The sequence below is a fragment of the Mobula birostris genome, chromosome 17 (assembly GCF_030028105.1).
Source record: "Mobula birostris isolate sMobBir1 chromosome 17, sMobBir1.hap1, whole genome shotgun sequence".
NCBI lineage: Eukaryota > Metazoa > Chordata > Chondrichthyes > Myliobatiformes > Myliobatidae > Mobula > Mobula birostris.
This window is the reverse complement of record NC_092386.1, coordinates 37,243,101-37,260,714: the sequence shown is the minus strand read 5'-3', so window position 1 is coordinate 37,260,714 and position 17,614 is coordinate 37,243,101. Positions and strand designations below refer to the sequence as shown.

General features: G+C 38.7%; 1 protein-coding gene across 3 annotated transcripts in view; it reads right to left on the bottom strand.

Moving 5' to 3' along the window:
* pcsk5b (proprotein convertase subtilisin/kexin type 5b) overlaps positions 1 to 17,614 on the bottom strand; it is a 328,288-nt gene that overhangs the window by 132,117 nt on the left and 178,557 nt on the right. For all 3 annotated transcript variants that reach the window (XM_072281530.1, XM_072281531.1, XM_072281532.1), the window contains exons 14-19: positions 14,533 to 14,652; positions 11,887 to 11,986; positions 8,003 to 8,196; positions 6,896 to 6,980; positions 5,601 to 5,704; positions 1,341 to 1,470 (exon numbers count right to left, since the gene is read on the bottom strand). In XM_072281530.1, coding sequence (XP_072137631.1) covers positions 1,341 to 1,470; positions 5,601 to 5,704; positions 6,896 to 6,980; positions 8,003 to 8,196; positions 11,887 to 11,986; positions 14,533 to 14,652 — 733 coding nt within the window. The remainder of the gene's footprint in view (positions 1 to 1,340; positions 1,471 to 5,600; positions 5,705 to 6,895; positions 6,981 to 8,002; positions 8,197 to 11,886; positions 11,987 to 14,532; positions 14,653 to 17,614) is intronic.

Here is a 17,614-nt window from a genome sequence, read left to right as displayed (position 1 = left end):
AAGTATTTCAGGATCTTAAACAAAGAAATAATTATTTCAGTTCACACGCTGGAGTGCCACTTCTCATTCTATCATTCTAGTAAGAGCAAAGGAGGGATATTAATGAAACCTATTGAATATTGAAAGACCTCAATTGAATAGATATTTTCTATAATGGGGGATTCAAGGACCAAAAGGCACAACCTCAGAATAGAGGGACATCCATTTAGAACAGAGATGAGAAGGAATTTCTTTAACTTTAGCCAGAAGAAGGGAAATCAGTGGAATTTATTACTACAGATGGCTGTGGAGGCCAATTATTGGATATATTTAAGAATGATTTTGGTAGCTTCTTGATCACACAAAATGCTGGAGGAACTCAGCAGATCAGGGTGCATCTATGGACAAGAGTAAACAGTCGACGTTTCAGGCAGAGGCCCTTCACTGCCCTGATGAAAGGTCTCAGCCCGAATCATTGACTGTTTACTCCTTTCCATCCATGCTGCCTGAGCTGCTGAGTTCTTCCAGCATTTTGTGTGTGTTGCTCTGGATTTCCAGCATCTGCAGATTTTCTCGTGTTAGGTTCATGATTAGTCAGGGGATTAAAGGCTACAGGGAGAAGGCCTGAGAACGGGATTAAGAGTTGAAAGTTCAAAGTAATTATCAAAGACACATGTTACATATACAACACACATTTTTTAACGCAGGTATTCATAGCAAATAAAAGAAACACAAAAGAATCAATAAAATACAACACCAACAGGACGGACAACAAGCAAAGTACAAATAAAACCAAAAAATGTGCAAATACAAAAAAACGAGGGAAAAAGGAAATAATAAATAAGCAATACAAATTGAGAACATGAGATGAAGAGTCCTTGAATTTGAGTCCGATTCAGTGATGAGACAAGTGAAGTTATCCCCTCTGCTTCAATAGCCTGATGGTTGAGGGGTAATAACTGCTTCTGAACCTGGTGACATGGGTCGTGAGGCCCCTGTACCTTCTTCCTGATGGTAGCAGCGAGAAGTGAGCACGGCCTGGGTGGTGGGGACCTTGGTGATGGATGCTGCTTTCTTGTGACAGCACTCCATGTAGATGTGCTCAATGGTGGGGAGGGCTTTATATCCATGATGAACTGTGCCATATCCACCATTTTTTGTAGACTTTCCCACACAAGGGCATTGGTGCTTCCATACCAGGCCATGATGCAACCAGTTAATTGGCTGTTACGGAAAGACAGCAGACTTGATAGGCCAAATGGCTTAATTCTGCTCCAATACCTTATGGTCTAAGAGATGAAGAACTTTAGATGATAGATTGAAATAATTAATGAAAATATTATAAAAAGATCATAACTTGCCTCCTGCAGATCTTTTCTCCATATTCAGATGCCTGGTCCAAGTAGTAGCCAGTGCTACAGCTCGACACACATCTCCAGTCCTCCAGGTAATAACCTGCAATACACTGTGTACAGGAATCTTGGCGTGGCCCTGGAAAATATGACACACAAGATTATAATTACAGACCCCAAACTGGAAAATCTAGGTTACCAAGTATAATTCTCACATCTAACCATTCGAGTACTGAATTATTTAAGTATTATCACCAAGCATGTTGATTGTTAAATTCCTTTCTTGCAAAGATAAAATGCCTGCATTACAATCATTAATATATGTTCTTATTGCATTAATACAATAATGCTAGGCTTATAAATAGACAACTCCGTGATTTTAACCAAAAGTAAACATACATAATAGACTAGGTAAACAGAGCAAAAAAGGGAAATTGACTACATTCATTATAAACCAAATAAGAAAAGCAATGTTTTCATCATACATAAAAATTGGATTATCTCCAGTATTTTGTGGTATATCAGTTTGCATCAGAGAAACATGGAACATTTCAGCATTTCCTTGAGATATTTGAATAACATAGATAAACATTGAACTGACCACAAAAATTCTGGTTATTGAATAGGAGGTCAAATTTTACCAAGGTGAAAATGTGTTAGTTGAGAACTTCTTTCTGAGCTAATCTAATGGCATTTTAACAGTCATCTGCTAGATGACTGTTCAAATGTCATTAGATTAGCAGTGGTTACATTTCATTCTTCAGCTATCCCTTAGAACAACAGCCTGACCAGTTAGGTGAAGAATGGACCACTCATTCATTCTAGTATCAGCTCTCTACTTCTTGCACTGCTGCATCTCACGGCCCCTCACGGGAACCACACAATCTCTCATTATCCTTCTAAAGCAGGGTTCTCAACCATTTTTGTGGCATGGTCACCTACCATCAACCGAGGGGTCCATGAACCCCAGGATGAGAACCCCTGCTCTAAAACTAACATCTGGTCTTTAAATGAACATAGGCGGTGAAAGACTCCAGACAACTTTTCACTCTCAGTCCCCATCTTAGGACTTACAACTTCACGCACAGGATCTGAAACAGGATTCTTCAACGGAAAAGTAAAGTCAAACTGCAATAAAAATATTCAGTTTTCAAACTTGGATAAAACATTGACCCCTTTCACTATAGTGGTACAAATACTCGGACTAGTGATTCGGAAGAATAAAACAGTATTATTTTTATGAACACACAGTTACTGTCACGCTGACAGTAACAACTACAAGTTCTCCTCCTACAGAAAGCCATTTACCTGAAGCTGTTAGCACATTTCTCTGATTATTGCTAGCCCTGAATTATTTGCTTCTGCAGGGAATGAGAAATTAGTCCAAGGTTAAAGGTTTCAGGATTCTTATCTCCCACCCCATGTTCTGTCTCAACTTCGGTGATTTCTCTGCTGCTGTGAACTGTTGTCCACAAAATGCTGAAGTTATCTTCAAACAGCAGCCTGGTGACCCATCAGAAGGATTCAATTAAGTTCATTTAATTGCAAACAGAAACCCATCCATATGCTGGATAGGAATCAGTCCTGACCCCAAGGTGATAACCCAAACTTCATTATTGTGGATGTGTGGAACTAAAATTTAGCCCACTGGACAGATGCAACACCATGTATCAAATGTTACTTTTCTTTCGAGACAAGTTTAGAAAGAAATTGCAAATCGAAAAATTTCTCTGTAACCTCTACAAACAACTGCAGAGTCCTGCTTCACTACCAAGAAATCCTCCTCTCCATCCCACCCAATATTGACACTGCTGCTGTTCCTATGAGAACCACGCATAATAGGATGGGGATTCCCGCAAATCAGTGGGATATTAGACTTCAAGGTGACTGTGACATTCTTGAATCTTTTCCTTTGTTCATCTGGTAATTGCTTTTTCCACCCATCAGCTGTATAGGTTCTCTACTATTCACAACTGAATGCAAGAGCACTGCAGATACTATCTAGTTGAGTTCTTCCAGCTTTCATGGTGTTGACTGTGATATTATCTCTTACTATCAGATCATTTGGCTCTAATAGTACAATGGTGCTTCTACTGTCTACCATTTGTGCAGTCAAGTGGTATAGTTTCACAAGGTTGGCACCCAATTTTAGGGTCCTCCTTTCAGGCCTTTCTACGTTTCTTATTGACCTTTGAAGAGGTAAATGATAGAAAACGTTGTAGTTACAAAGCCGCTTTCATTATCGTTGAACATTCAGAAATGCTTCACAACTAATGAAATTCTAGTAAAGTTTTAGGCCCCATTACAGTGTTAAAAAAACCCACAGCCAACCCACACAAAAAAACTCCTACAAATACATCATATGATCAACAGATAATCTACCTTTTATACAAATATGTGACGTTAATTGAGGGATAAATGTTACTCAGGCCACAGGGATTATCCTTAATCCTTCTTAAAACTGGATCTTTTGATCATCAACTTGATAGAGTAGATACAGCCTTAGTCTCAGCTGAAAGCATCTCAGTTGTGCTCAGTGACTTTAATGCTGAAGTGTTAACTTAGATTTTTGTGCTTACATCTTATGGGAGCATGGAACAAAATCTCCTGATCTGGATCTTAAAATACCAGCTGCCAACTTAGGGCCAGCAAGGAGGCTGTCACTGGACATGAACAAGGTTGTCAAAAGTGAGGAGGGAATGAAAACAGTCAGAGTCATGGAAATCTACAGCACAGAAACAGGCCCTTCGGCCCATCCGGACTACTCCCATCAATGTGCACCCAGACCAGAGCCCTCCATATCTCTACTATCCAAGTACCTATCCAAACTTCGCATTGAAATCGAGCTTGCATGCACCACTTGTGAAGTTTTCACCTTTCACCCTCTGACTGCAGTCCCTCCCAACCTCAGTGGAAAAGCCTGCACTTACCCTATCTATACCCCTCATCATTTTGTATACCTCTATCAAATCTCCTCTCAATCTTCTACATCAAGGAATAAAGTACTAGCCATTCAATGTTTCCTTCCATCTCTGATCCTCCAGACCTGGCAATATCCTTGTAAATTTTGTCCGTACTCTTTCAACCTTATTTACAACTTTCCTGTATGCAGGTGATCAGAACTGCAGAGACTCGGAGTTAGTCAAGACAATCCTCAAATACTTGTTAGATTGTTTTTGTGCTGGTTCAGTAGGCAACATGATGGAATGTTTACCCATCTAAAGCTACTCCAGTAAAAAAAAACTAAGAGGTTGAAAATTTAGTCATAGTCATACTTTATTGATCCCGGGGGAAATTGGTTTTCGTTACAGTTGCACCATAAATAATAAATAGTAATAAAACCATAAATAGTTAAATAGTAATATGTAAATTATGCCAGGAAATAAGTCCAGGACCAGCCTATTGGCCCAGGGTGTCTGACCCTCCAAGGGAGCAGTTGTAAAGTTTGATGGCCACAGGCAGGAATGACTTCCTATGACGCTCTGTGTTGCATCTCGGTGGAATGAGTCTCTGGCTGAATGTACTCCTGTGCCCAACCAGTACATTATGTAGTGGCTGGGAGACATTGTCCAAGATGGCATGCAAATTGGACAGCATCCTCTTTTCAGACACCACCGTCAGAGAGTCCAGTTCCATCCCCACAACATCACTGGCCTTACGAATGAGTTTGTTGATTCTGTTGGTGTCTGCTACCCTCAGCCTGCTGCCCCAGCACACAACAGCAAACATGATCGCACTGGCCACCACAGACTCGTGGAACATCCTTAGCATCGTCCGGCAGATGTTTACCCAGACCGTCTTATGGAAAATGCAAGAAAGGATCTCATTCCTGTATGCATGTATTTTGCAATGTGAAGCAGTTTAGTTTTGGAGAAAAGTGGGGAACAAGATAAGAATGAAATAAGTAATCAGCTGGATTGTACAATGTTAAAAAGGAAAAGCAAAAAGACAGACACTGCATTGGTTGACACTTGCAAGCTCTCAGTCTGTGCCCTGCAGAACTATCATAAAAGAACAGAAAAAAATCAAAATTATGCATCTAACACAACATAAATTTCAGTATGACACAATACAAAATTTTCACCTGACACAGAAAAATTAAGACATTAATGGCTTAAGCACCTGCATGCAGACACCAAACTGTAAGCCAATTTGGATCAATGCAACATAAGCATACACTTGGAAAACGGATGGTCGAAGAAACCATTCCGAGATTCTCTGCCCCTCCAAAAACAAGCACAGCATCATTAGATGTGTTGCAAGAATTACCTGCACAAGCTGCACAAGTGAAGGGACACCTCTCACAATCCCTGCTCTGTGTATCAAAGTAAGTTCCAGTTTCACAGTTTAAGACACACCTTGATCCCTGTAACCTGGTGGAGACAAGGAAGACAAGTTACTAAAAACTGAGGCCTGCCCTGAATGATGGATGACCTGAAGTATTTAAGAGTTGGAGCATGAATACGATTTACTTATCTAGAGATTGTGTGTGGAAAAGCCCTCACAGCCCTTCATGCCGCACCACACACAGCACCCACACTGGCCCAATCACAGGCCAGTTTACAATGAACTACTGACTGGTCGGCTTTAGACTGTGGGAGGAAACTGGAGGACCTGATAGAAACCCACGTGCACATGGGAAGGAACATACAAACTTGCTTACAGAGGATACCAGAACTCGGGGCTAGCCATTGTTACGGTTTCTAAATAAATAAATAAATAAATAAATAAATGGGTGGAATTGATTAATTTTTATTCAACATTTATTATTAGAATAGAGGGCAGGAGTGCAGGAAATAATTCTGAAGTATATGTGGCAAAAGATTGTTTGGGAAGCTTTGGTAAAATGTCTGTTTCTGCTTGAAGTGTAACAATTCCACACAGACAATAATATAAATATGTGAAATATAGATGAAATCAAAAGACAAGGTCATCATTAATAATGCCATTCTTTAATATTCTCATGAATTTGGACTCCCTACGGGAAAGTTTATTGTCACTTTCCTTTATCTCATCATCTCTTATAGGGACTTGTGGTTATAACCTAATCCTTTCAAAGTCTCTCAGTGAACTGCAAGTTGACCACCTGAGGCCCCAATTGCACAAATCTGCAAATAATCTTTCATGAAGGATACTATAAAACTTAATTTCATGTATTTGATCAAAGAATAAATTCAGTAATTGTGAACTAACAAGAATACAGTTATACATACTAAAATGGACTTCAAAGCAAATATTCTTACATCAAAAGACTGGCTTAATATCAACATACATTAAACTGAACTGTTATAAAATAAACTCCAAATAATTGTGACAGCAAGACTATATCTTATATTTAGGAGATTGTCATAGAATAAAGCACTTGGAATGTATTTGAAGACTGTAATCTACAGGGCTATGAGCCTAGGTGTAGAATGTTGGATTAGGCCAGATCTCTTCTTCACGAGCACAAACGCACTGAGCTGAAAGGCTCTTTGCTCTTTAAACTTAATGATCCTACAAGACATTGCTGCTCAGTTCTCTTCCACTCCACTTTTTAAAAAAAACAAGAGCAACGTCCTTACCTCCAATCTGTCATGCATTCTGTACAATGGTGAAATGCACTGCATTTCCTACAGTTTTCACTACATCTTCTGCACATATTTTGACCTAGGGGGGAAAAATAGATATACAGATTTGGTAGAAAGCAGACAAGCTTGAAAAACAGCAGCAGAGAAATTATGAACAGAGAAGATGATCTTCCTGATGCTGGACCTGTGGGAAACTAATTGTCCACTTATCTAACTTTTCCTGGTTCTGAAAAGTGAGAGACTCAAAACACACATTCTCTGTAGAGGCTGCCTGACCTTCATTATTTACTGTTTTCACTGCAGATTTCCAGCACCTCTACTTTTCTCCTGATTCTCAATTATTTAGCTATTATTCTTTCAATCAAATTTGTCAATTATATCAGTGCATCAACTGTTGTACAATATCACACAGCGCTCCCAGGTCTTATGGTCAGCAACTTTTAGTAGTATGGCTGGAGCATTTGTAAAATTTCTGATTTTTCTTTTTGTTATTATGCCATCATTAACTTTACCACCCCCATTCCCCACATATGTGCAAGTCATCTCACATACACCTTAAATATTTTTAGTCTGGCACAAGCTCAAAGCCCAAATAATTTGGGGCTATAGTATTAAGTGAATGAAGTAGTATCTCAGAACCCACAGGTCAATATCATGCCTGAAGCACTAGAAACATGCCAGCAGCAACATTATTTATAGCACAAGTAGAGAACACAAGGTTTCATTTATGACTAATTTACAGGATATTGCTAGACCACGATTTGTGGGCCATCCCTAATTGCCTCCGAATCCATTGATTTGCTGGTAGAGCATTGCAGAGGACAGCTCAGCATCAGCTATATCATTAAGGTCCAGATCATCTACAACAAATAGGAAATGCAGATTTTCTTCCCAAAAGGATATTAAGTCTGCAATTTCAATCTACTAAATTTATTTACTAAACTGATTTTAATTTGCCCAGTTGGTATGTTTGGATTTTAACTGCCTTTTTCCAGAACATTATTCCTTGTTACTGGAGTTGTAACCCAGAGACAATCAGTATCAGAAATCTGAGGTAAAGCCAAATCCAAGAAGTTCTGTTTTCTTCACAGCAAATCTTACCTCTGTCAAGGTAGAAGCCATCTGAACAGTTGGGTATACAGGAATTTGTCTCTTCATTTAAGTAATAGCCATTTTTGCAGGAGGTACACTGGTCACTACGGCTTCCTACACATGTCTCGCAGACAGACCAGCATTTTTTACAGCGTTTCTTCTCATCACCAAAGAATCCTCTTGGACATTGAGAAACACAAGTTCTGCATTCATAGCAAAAGTCTTAGGTTAGACTCTAAAATCTTATCTTTTTGAAAAATAGAACATGAACTTCAGCAGGAACATGCCAATCAATGTTTTGATCATGCTGCACTACCTTAGCCTAAATACCATGTTCCCATTTGGTTCCTCTGGAGCTCAAGTGCCTGAGTGCCATGGCAGCAATTGACAAAGACTCATCCTCCACAATTCTCTGGGGTAGAGAATTCCAAAGAGTCACAACCTTCAGAGGTGAAATGCCTCATCTGTCTTAGAGATGACCACCCCCGTCTTTATGTTTCATGTACATGAACCCCAGATCCCTTTGCAGATCAACACATTGTTGCCCCATCCTATTCAAATACAAACTTATATTTTCATTCTTCTCTTCAAAATGGATAAACATTTTTCATAATTATTCTTTACCTGTGAATTTCCAACCACACTCACAACCCACCCATGCAGTCTCTTGGCATCTTCCTCACAACTTGTTAGCAAATATGGTCTATAATCCTTTCAAAGTCAGTATCCTACACTGTGCTGACAAAGATTTCCCACCAAGTTATTGTGTAACTGAACCCCAAGGAAGACTGGGGCTCTCTATAGACCACTACTAGATTCTAAGGCCATTTACATTCAATGCAGCATCACACATACACACACCCCCACCCAGTTGGATAAATTTGTAATCTTTGACTCTGCTACCCAAGTTCTTTTCCAAGTGACATCTTGAGTTCACTGTTTATTTTACTGTTGAATAATAATTTAAAGTCTACAGTTAAAAACAGCATAATTCATTGCTCATTTTTCTTGCATTTGGGGGGTTCAATTTTTTTTTTTTTTTTTTGCACTGAGCTGGTATCCTTTGTCATTATTGTACAACATCTTTAAGTCCAAAAACTGAAGGATTTCAAACATTATTACATCAATGTATTATGATGACTTAGGGCTGTATGTGTGTGGATCTATACTGCAAATATATAACTCAATATTCTAATGAACAAATTTTATAAAGTTCAACAATGTTATTGCAATTTCACACACAAGACTCATTTCATACATTACAAGCACCAAGATAAACTTATCACATTGATTGATGATAAAACTCATTCTTTAATAATGGACTTCCATGGGATAATTTCAAGTAATTGGAAAAGTAATTGTGTCTTAATAAAGCATACAATTTTTCAATATAATTTATAATTAACTAATGAAATTGCATTCTCAGAAAATGGAATACAGTGGATTCAGATTATTTGGGCTATTGGTTAATTGGGGCACCTGTTTATTTGGGACAACTCTTAGAAAATATAAATAATTAAGAAAGTAGCTAGGATTTCCTTCATTTATTTGGAACACCATATTGCTTAATTGGAGAGGAACTGTTGCCAAACAGTTTCTAACTCGCATCAGTCACGTGCACTAGTGTGGCTGTTTGACTCTACACTGTGAGAATAGCTTTTAAAACAGCATCGACTGTGTGTGTTATATTATCTATTTGGTCGATGGGCGTAATTTAAAATGGCAGAGAGAGAGATGGAAAAGTCACAGATTTAAGTGCGACCAAAGAAGAGAGGATAGAGGCATGGTTAAAAAAAAAAAAAAAAAAAAAAAAAAAAAAGTTTGGCGTGTCAAAAATATGCTGAAACATTGGGTCTGTCAGGTCAGTCTTGTAGATTTTGAGATTTTGAGCAGGAGACAGAAGTGAGATGTGCAAAGCTAGGACATTAAAACTGACAGCTGTGGAGGAAAGGTTGCCAAGGAAATGAAGTTCATAGTCTGATCTTCAAAGGTGGCATCATGATCCAAAGGCAGGTCAGAAAAGATACAAGTGCTGATGTCTGACCTTTGCAAGGTCAGTTTGCTAGACCATCTCCCTCATCATCATTTTGCTGAGCAGGCTTGACTATGATATTGGGGTTGATGCTAAGTGGATGGAATTCTGCACATTGTAAAAAAAAAAAAGGTTAGAGCTCAAGAGTAGATTAAAAAAAAAATGGTTAATGTCACATCAGCAGGGTGTAAGTCGTGGATCTTGAGAGGACCATTGACAAGAGGGGAGTGTCCAGGTTGATCAGGAGTTGAACATGGTGAAATGTCCAACAATTAGGGGTGAAGGTTACCTGTAAATGAAATTTAGCCCCTCTCTCTGGCAGTGGAGAACATGTTCAGCCTGACCTCAGTGCTTGCCCTCAGCCAGTTGGAAACTCCCACATCCTTTTTGTCCGTGTCCTTTTTTTTTTAAAAAAATCCTCTAATTGCTCCATTTCATTCATTAACCAGAGAAGCTTGCTAACAGCTTGGTCACCCTAGTCTTACCTTATCAGGGGCAACCCTCCACCACACATTCTACATGATTTAAGGCATCTGTTAGTCTTGCGAGACCATGGATCTGCACCTGGAAAGTCTTCACTCTCCAGGACGCAGGCCTGGGCAAGGTTATATGGAAGACCAGCAGTTGCCCATGCTGCAAGTCACCCCTCTCCACGACACCAATGTTGTCCAAGGGAAGGGCATTAGGACCCATACAGCTTGACACCAGTGTCATCGCAGAGTAATGTGTGATTAAATGCCTTGCTCAAGCATACAACACGTTGCCTCAGCTGGGGCTTGAACTCACGACCTTCAGGTCGCCAGTCCAATGCCTTAACCACTTAGCCATGATTACAAAGCTCATTTTGTCTCCTTTCATTTACACAAAGTTTCACTGACCTGAAACATTTTATTCCTCATTTTACAAGTGCAACCAAATCTGAAGAATAGTTCCAGCATTTTTTTTGTTTAGATTCCATGTATCTGCACATTATTTGAATTGCACTATCATAGTGACTTCTGATTCTCTACCAGAAAAACACCACAAAATGAGAGCAACCATGATATCCCGGAATCAATTAATCACAGACACAAGGCATTCGTCAATTGGAAACACCATCTCAAGGAATAAACCTTACTCTACAAGTAATAGATGGCAAGGTTCAGGAATGAAACTGTTTCCATTGACAGAATAATCAGGAAGCAGAAGGCAAAAAAAGTAAAGTTCTTAAAGTAACCAAAAAAATGTCCAAGCAAAACACAATTGGTAGGAATCTGGAATACAATGCCAGAAAGAGGGGCAGATATAAAAAAAACTGGCTCTCAAATGTGCGCTGCACAGATACTTGAAACTACTGTTTTGTCAGTTCTCTGGGTGAAGGAGGTATGAGAGATGACTGGAATTGTGCATGCATTGAGCCAACTTGGATTTAATGGCCCACTTGGCTCGGATCCATGCTGTAAACTTTCCAAGAGGCAAATATAACAATTAGATAAATGCCTTCCAAAGCAATCCCTCTGATCAAGATCTGGGATTTTTGAAGTTAAATGTCAGGACCATCTCCTGAAATAGAAAATGCAAGAAAGTATGAAATTATCAATAACAGGATTTTCTGTTGACATGGGACACCTCAATGGATAGCAGAGCCAGAGCATTAATTTACAAGGAACTGAGCTGTAATGTGACACAATTAGGTTGAGAGCATTATTACAAAGTCGGCAGAATGAAAACTGGCATGTCCCATACAACGTTCTCAAACATCTGGCAAGGGCTTGCTGCATATTAAACCAACTATGCATGAGATTTTTGACCTTTAACAAATGGATGACTCTTAATCTGTAATAAAGCTATTAATGGGTCTTGGTGCAATTTTTTGGCTTACCTGGTATTATTTTTAAACTTAAGAAAGTAATGCAAACAATCTTTGCATTGCTGGGGCCCAGGTCCACCACAGCCATTTTGACATTCTGTGTCACAGGTTCCTAAACAATAAAAGTTATTACTTTATCTTACTTTTGTTCAGATAGCAACACTTCATTTAGATATCCAAATCTGGCAAGTTGTAAAAGAATTCTATGATAAAACACACTGATGGTTAAAATTATTTTCATTTTGCTTTACAGCAGTCAGTCTCAATGGACACTTAAGATGAAAAAAAAGAGACAGAATCCACTTTATACCACAGCTGAAAATGGAATTGAAAACAATTAAAAGTTAAACCTGAACATCAGGCAATCATTGATAACATTGGATTAAAGATAATTTCAATAAATAGTTATATGGCAGCCTTAATCATGGAAAAGGAAACATATTTCTGGAATGTGAGAGAGAGGCACAAGAGACTGCAAATGCTGGAATCTGAAGCAAAAACAAATTGAAAATACAGCAGAGAGTGGTGGCAAGCAACACCTATAGTAAGAAAAGGAATTGTTAATGTGGAAAAAGTTTTTCCCCCACCCAACACAAAGATGCTACTTTTAAGCACCTCCAGCAGTTTTTTGCATTATGGAATACAAATCCGTTTATATGTGGTTAGTGAAAGATGATTCAATCCTCATTTTGCCAAAAGTTCTGATTCTGGTTATTATACATAATCTGTGTATTGTCCTTAAAGTTTTGACCTAGAAAGGATTCTTAATCAGCAATGGGAGTCTCATGTCCTAAATTCCAAACAAAAATGAACTTCTACACAAAGAAAATCAAATTTATCACTGACAAAATATTTTCTTAATACACTGCATCAAATAACAAATTCTGGTAAGCTAAGGCAACCTTAGGGATTTCCAATATCCCCTATCCATCGCAAGTTTAACGATTTCATCCATAGTATGATCACAAATGGCTAGGTGGATTAACTCTACAACTTCAAATATAAATCTCCAGCTGTGACAACATCCTGATAAAGTTCCTGCACATCCTCTCAAATGCAATCACATCCTTCCTGTGGCATCCAACAGCATACAGAACAGTCCAACTATGATCTAACTAATTTATTTATAGTGCTGGAGATTTCCCTGCAGTTACATTATACGTTTGCCAATAAAGGAAAATATCCTGTATGCTTTGTTAAGCAACAAATCCACCTGTTCCAAAATCTTCAGTGATTTAAGGACACATTTCCTTCTACAACTAACACACCAAGATAAATAATAATCCATTCAAGTTTCCAAAATGTTTTTCTGTATTCAAATAAAAGTCATTTTAAATGTAAATTCTATAGTTTTTTTTTTGAAAGATAGTAAGTGCTATAAACATAGCATCATCTGGAGTGTCATCTGGAGCAAATAACACTAGACACTAGAGTACTACAGCACAATACAGGCCCTTCAGCCCTCGATGTTGTGCCGACCCATATATTCCTTTAAAAAACATACTAAACCCATACTACCCCCATAACCCTCTATTTTTCTTTCATCCATGTGCCTGTCCAAGAGGCTCTTAAATACCCCTAATGTTTTAGCCTCCACCACCATCCCTGGCAAGTCATTCCAGGCACCCTCAACCCTCTGTGTAGAAAAAAAACTTACCCCTCATGTTTCCCTTTAAACTTCCCTCCCTTAACTTTGTACATATGCCCTCTGGTGTTTGCTATTCATGCCCTGGAAAACAGGTACTAGCTATCCACCCCAACTATGCCTCTCATGATCTTGTAGACCTCTATCAAGTCCCCCTCATCCTTCTACACTCCAAAGAGAAAAGTCCCAGCTCTGCTAACCTTGCCTCAGTAGACTTGTTTTCCAATCCAGGCAACATCCCGGTAAATCTCCTCTGCACCCTCTCCATAGTTTCCACATCCTTCCTATAATGAGGTGACCAGAACTGAACACAATACTCTAAGTGTCGTCTCACCAGAGATTTGTAGAGTTGCAACATGACCTCTCTACTCTTGAACCCAATCCCCCTATTAATGAAGCCTAGCATCCCATAGGCCTTCTTAACTATCCTATCAACCTGTGCAGCGACCGTGAGGGATGTACGGATTTGAACCCCAAGGTCCCTCTGTTCATCCACACTCTTAACTAACCGATCACTAACCCTGTACTCAGCCTTCTGGTTTGCCCTTCCAAAATGCATCACCTCACACTTATCCAGACACTAGCAGGTGAAGAAAAATTTCAAGTCAAAAAGGTTTTTCTCTGTAATGTACAAATTTTACATGCTAGTTTACAAGAGAAAGTCCTTTGCTTTTCAGGTATAAAAATTATTCATTTAAATAAAGAGCCATACTCTACCTTGGCAGCAATATTAAATCCAATTCTTTCACAATCTTAGCTCAAAAAGCACCCACAAATCATACATGTGAGTGAAATTAGAGTACAAAGACCTCGCCCCCCGCCCCAATCATTAATTGAAGCTTGCATCCTACTATCAGAATGAATGCAATTCTCTTAACTAATTACTGGCATGTTTGTTCTATTAAGGGAGGAAGGCAGAGAAAGGAAAGCAGATATAAACTATACAAGTAGTCCTATCACTTGCTGCTCAAAATTACAGATGTGTGTGCTCCCTGCAATATATTTCAACTCACCAGTATTCTCATCCGTGTAATCGTCTGTGACCTCATCTGGGCTGGACCGTGGTTTGGGCTGACAGGAATATGGATGTGTAGCTGTACCGTAAAGTATGAGAGCCCATTCCTTCAGTTTTCCTGAACAAGAGCATGATCACAAGGGGTTATGACAAGTTATAACGAAGACAATGCATTCATTCCAAGGAGATTCAAAATGTACAACACTAAAAACACAAATGCCAAACAAAAAAAGAATCTGCAATTGAATTGCAATGTTTAAATCATTAGAAACCAATAAAATGCAGAACAGAACTTTCATGTGCAGAACTTAATTTCTAAATACCAAGTGGAATAATTAAACTGGTTCTATCTTAGTTGAATTACATTCACCTGGAAAACCAAGGCTGAGGAAGATGCAATTTCTACATTCCACACAAACTTCACTCCCTCACTACCAATGGCATTCCACTCACTTAGATAGTGAAAGCAAGCACTTTTAGCTTGACCTAGTTATGATGAATACCACTTCCCAAATTATCTGCATCACTAATTCTACTCTAGTTCTTCCCCAAAATAACACCAACCTCAAGCTAAAATCTTTTCCATGTTTATATCACTTTCAAATTCATTTACTTGCTACTGCTATTAAAGCATCCACTCAAGTGAACTGCAATAGGCCTTTTTCTATCTTTCTAACTGACGTTTCTTGAGCTCCCAACTTCTTACTAAATTCATTTAAGTTTTTACCTGCAAATCTCTTAATGCCCTTCTGTTGCAAACACCCAACCCGGACCTTTTCTGTCCTCTGGCTTGTACACAAAAAAAATGACAAAAAGTATGTAGAAATTGCCTATAATACCAACGAAGCATCTGATTCTACATAATCTTCAGTGTATAAATTCATATTCTTAATTGACCATAAATTTAGTCATTGGTGGCAATATATTATGACAAATCTCAGGTCAGCTGAGGCTGAGAATTAATTCTTTTATTGAAGATTAACTGAAAAATTACTAGTGATACATCCAACACAAAAATAGCTCTGCTGCACAGTAATAATTTTGAAAGTTTTCTTTTTCCCTCTCAGATATTTAACATTGTTAATGTTTTACTTTTCTTTCAATTGTATTGAATCAAAAATTCAATACCTCCGATCCCCAGATCCCCAAAATGAGTACAAAAGGTTTGGATGCCATGGGGGGAGAAAACGTGTAAATGGGCATTCTTGTACAAAGATTAACTCTTTAATTTGATGTAGGTTCATCATTTGGTCCTTTTGTCATGAAAAGTTAATGCAAGACAAGATCTAGTTTGATCACTGTCCTTATGTTGACTTAGGGGTGTAAACATCACCTTTGATTAAAGGATTTCACATTGACCGAATGCTTTTAAAAAAAAGTCTGCAAAAGTAGTTCACGTTCATGAAGGGAATTATGGAACCTAGCTTACATCTTTATATTTAACTATGTTGAACTTTTGTTGATTTAGGTTTAACTCTGTCTGAGGTAGGATCAAGCAGAATGGATTCAACTTCTCTTAAGTTTAGAATGAAATATAATTTCACTGAAATACAAAATATTCTCTTGGGGTTAACAGGGTAAATGTAGGGGTAATAATTCCCCTTGCTGGGCTGTCTAAAGCTAAGGGTCACAAAATAAAGAAAAAGCCCATCAGAAGAAAGGTGACCAAAAAAAAATTAAGACTTAGGAGGTAGAAGATCATTGTGAAATCTCTTTGCGAGGAGTTTGGTCACATGGTAAGATAGTGGCGTGCTTGAATGCAGCAGCCTCTACAGGGCCAACCAGAAGAGTTTTTATCTTTTTTGCAATCACAAGACACTGTTGAACATTGAGAATTTCAAGTACTGCTGGACGACCGTATCAGTGAGTTGCTTGTTGGCAGAGGCGCTTGCTACAGAAAGACGACAGAGTTGGTGCACAGAGACGGTGTGCAGGGTGGCAGAGAGTGAATGTCTTAAGTTGTTTTTCTTGCAATTGCAAGACCCTGCCAGACATTGGTAATGGGGAATGCTGCAAGTCTGGTCCATTGGTTTATTGGTGCGACAGAGGGACTGAAGCTGCAAGGCCTCTATTGTGGGCAAGGCCACATGCCACAATGCTGGCTGTTTGCAGCTAGAGGGAGAGAGGCATCCATTCTGTCATCGTTGTTCCCCTCCAATGTTTGCTCAGTGGAAGACAAGCTGGATTGTGTTTGCCTGTAAACTGTTGCAGGCTTGCTCTTGCCAACAACATTCATGAACTCTGACTTGGGCTGTTGTATATTTTTTGTGTGACTGTTATCTTACATGTGCCATGTGTGTCTTACACTGATGGTACTGTGGTTTGCCCCTGGGCCCTGGAGGGCCCTGTTTTGCTGTATTCATGTATAGTTGAATGACAATTAAACTTGAACTTGATGGCATTTTCAAGGCAGAGAATCCCTCAAATATTAAAATAACCCTGGGATACGAGGTTAGTTCAGCAAAGTGAATGAATGTACCATTCAATTCATTTTATCGCTAAGTGGTCGATGACATTCTACCAGGTTGCATGATCAAATGAGCTGTAGAAGCAATGCACGGCCACAAATGTTCACAGCAATGTCACTTAGAGAGATGCTAAATGGCCACATACCTCAATACACAAAATGTATAGAGATTTAAAAAAATTGAACACTAACAACTTGGAATTAGGAACAGAGGTTTTCCCATTTTGGTGAATAGAATTTTTCCAGCCAAGGTGACTCTACAATTTGCTCACCTTTCCCTTTTTGGCCTCTAACCTGTAGTTAAAAAGATTACATTTTTCTGCTTATTTTTAAGCACCCTTTAATGTATAATGGTACTCAATTTAAAAAACGATGCAAGAGAGAAAAAAAGTCAGAATCTGACTCAACACGTAGCCACTTTTTAACTAAATTATTTTGATCAAAGGCTTTTGCTTAGTATATTGGCTGAAAATAAACCGATCTTATGTGATTAATAACACATTTTGAAGCATTCTGGAAAAATTATCCGGGAAACCGTGCCCAAGGGATTGAAATTAGGCCTGTCCATAGATTTGATGTAACGACACAAGTTTGTGATCAGGTGCACCCAGAA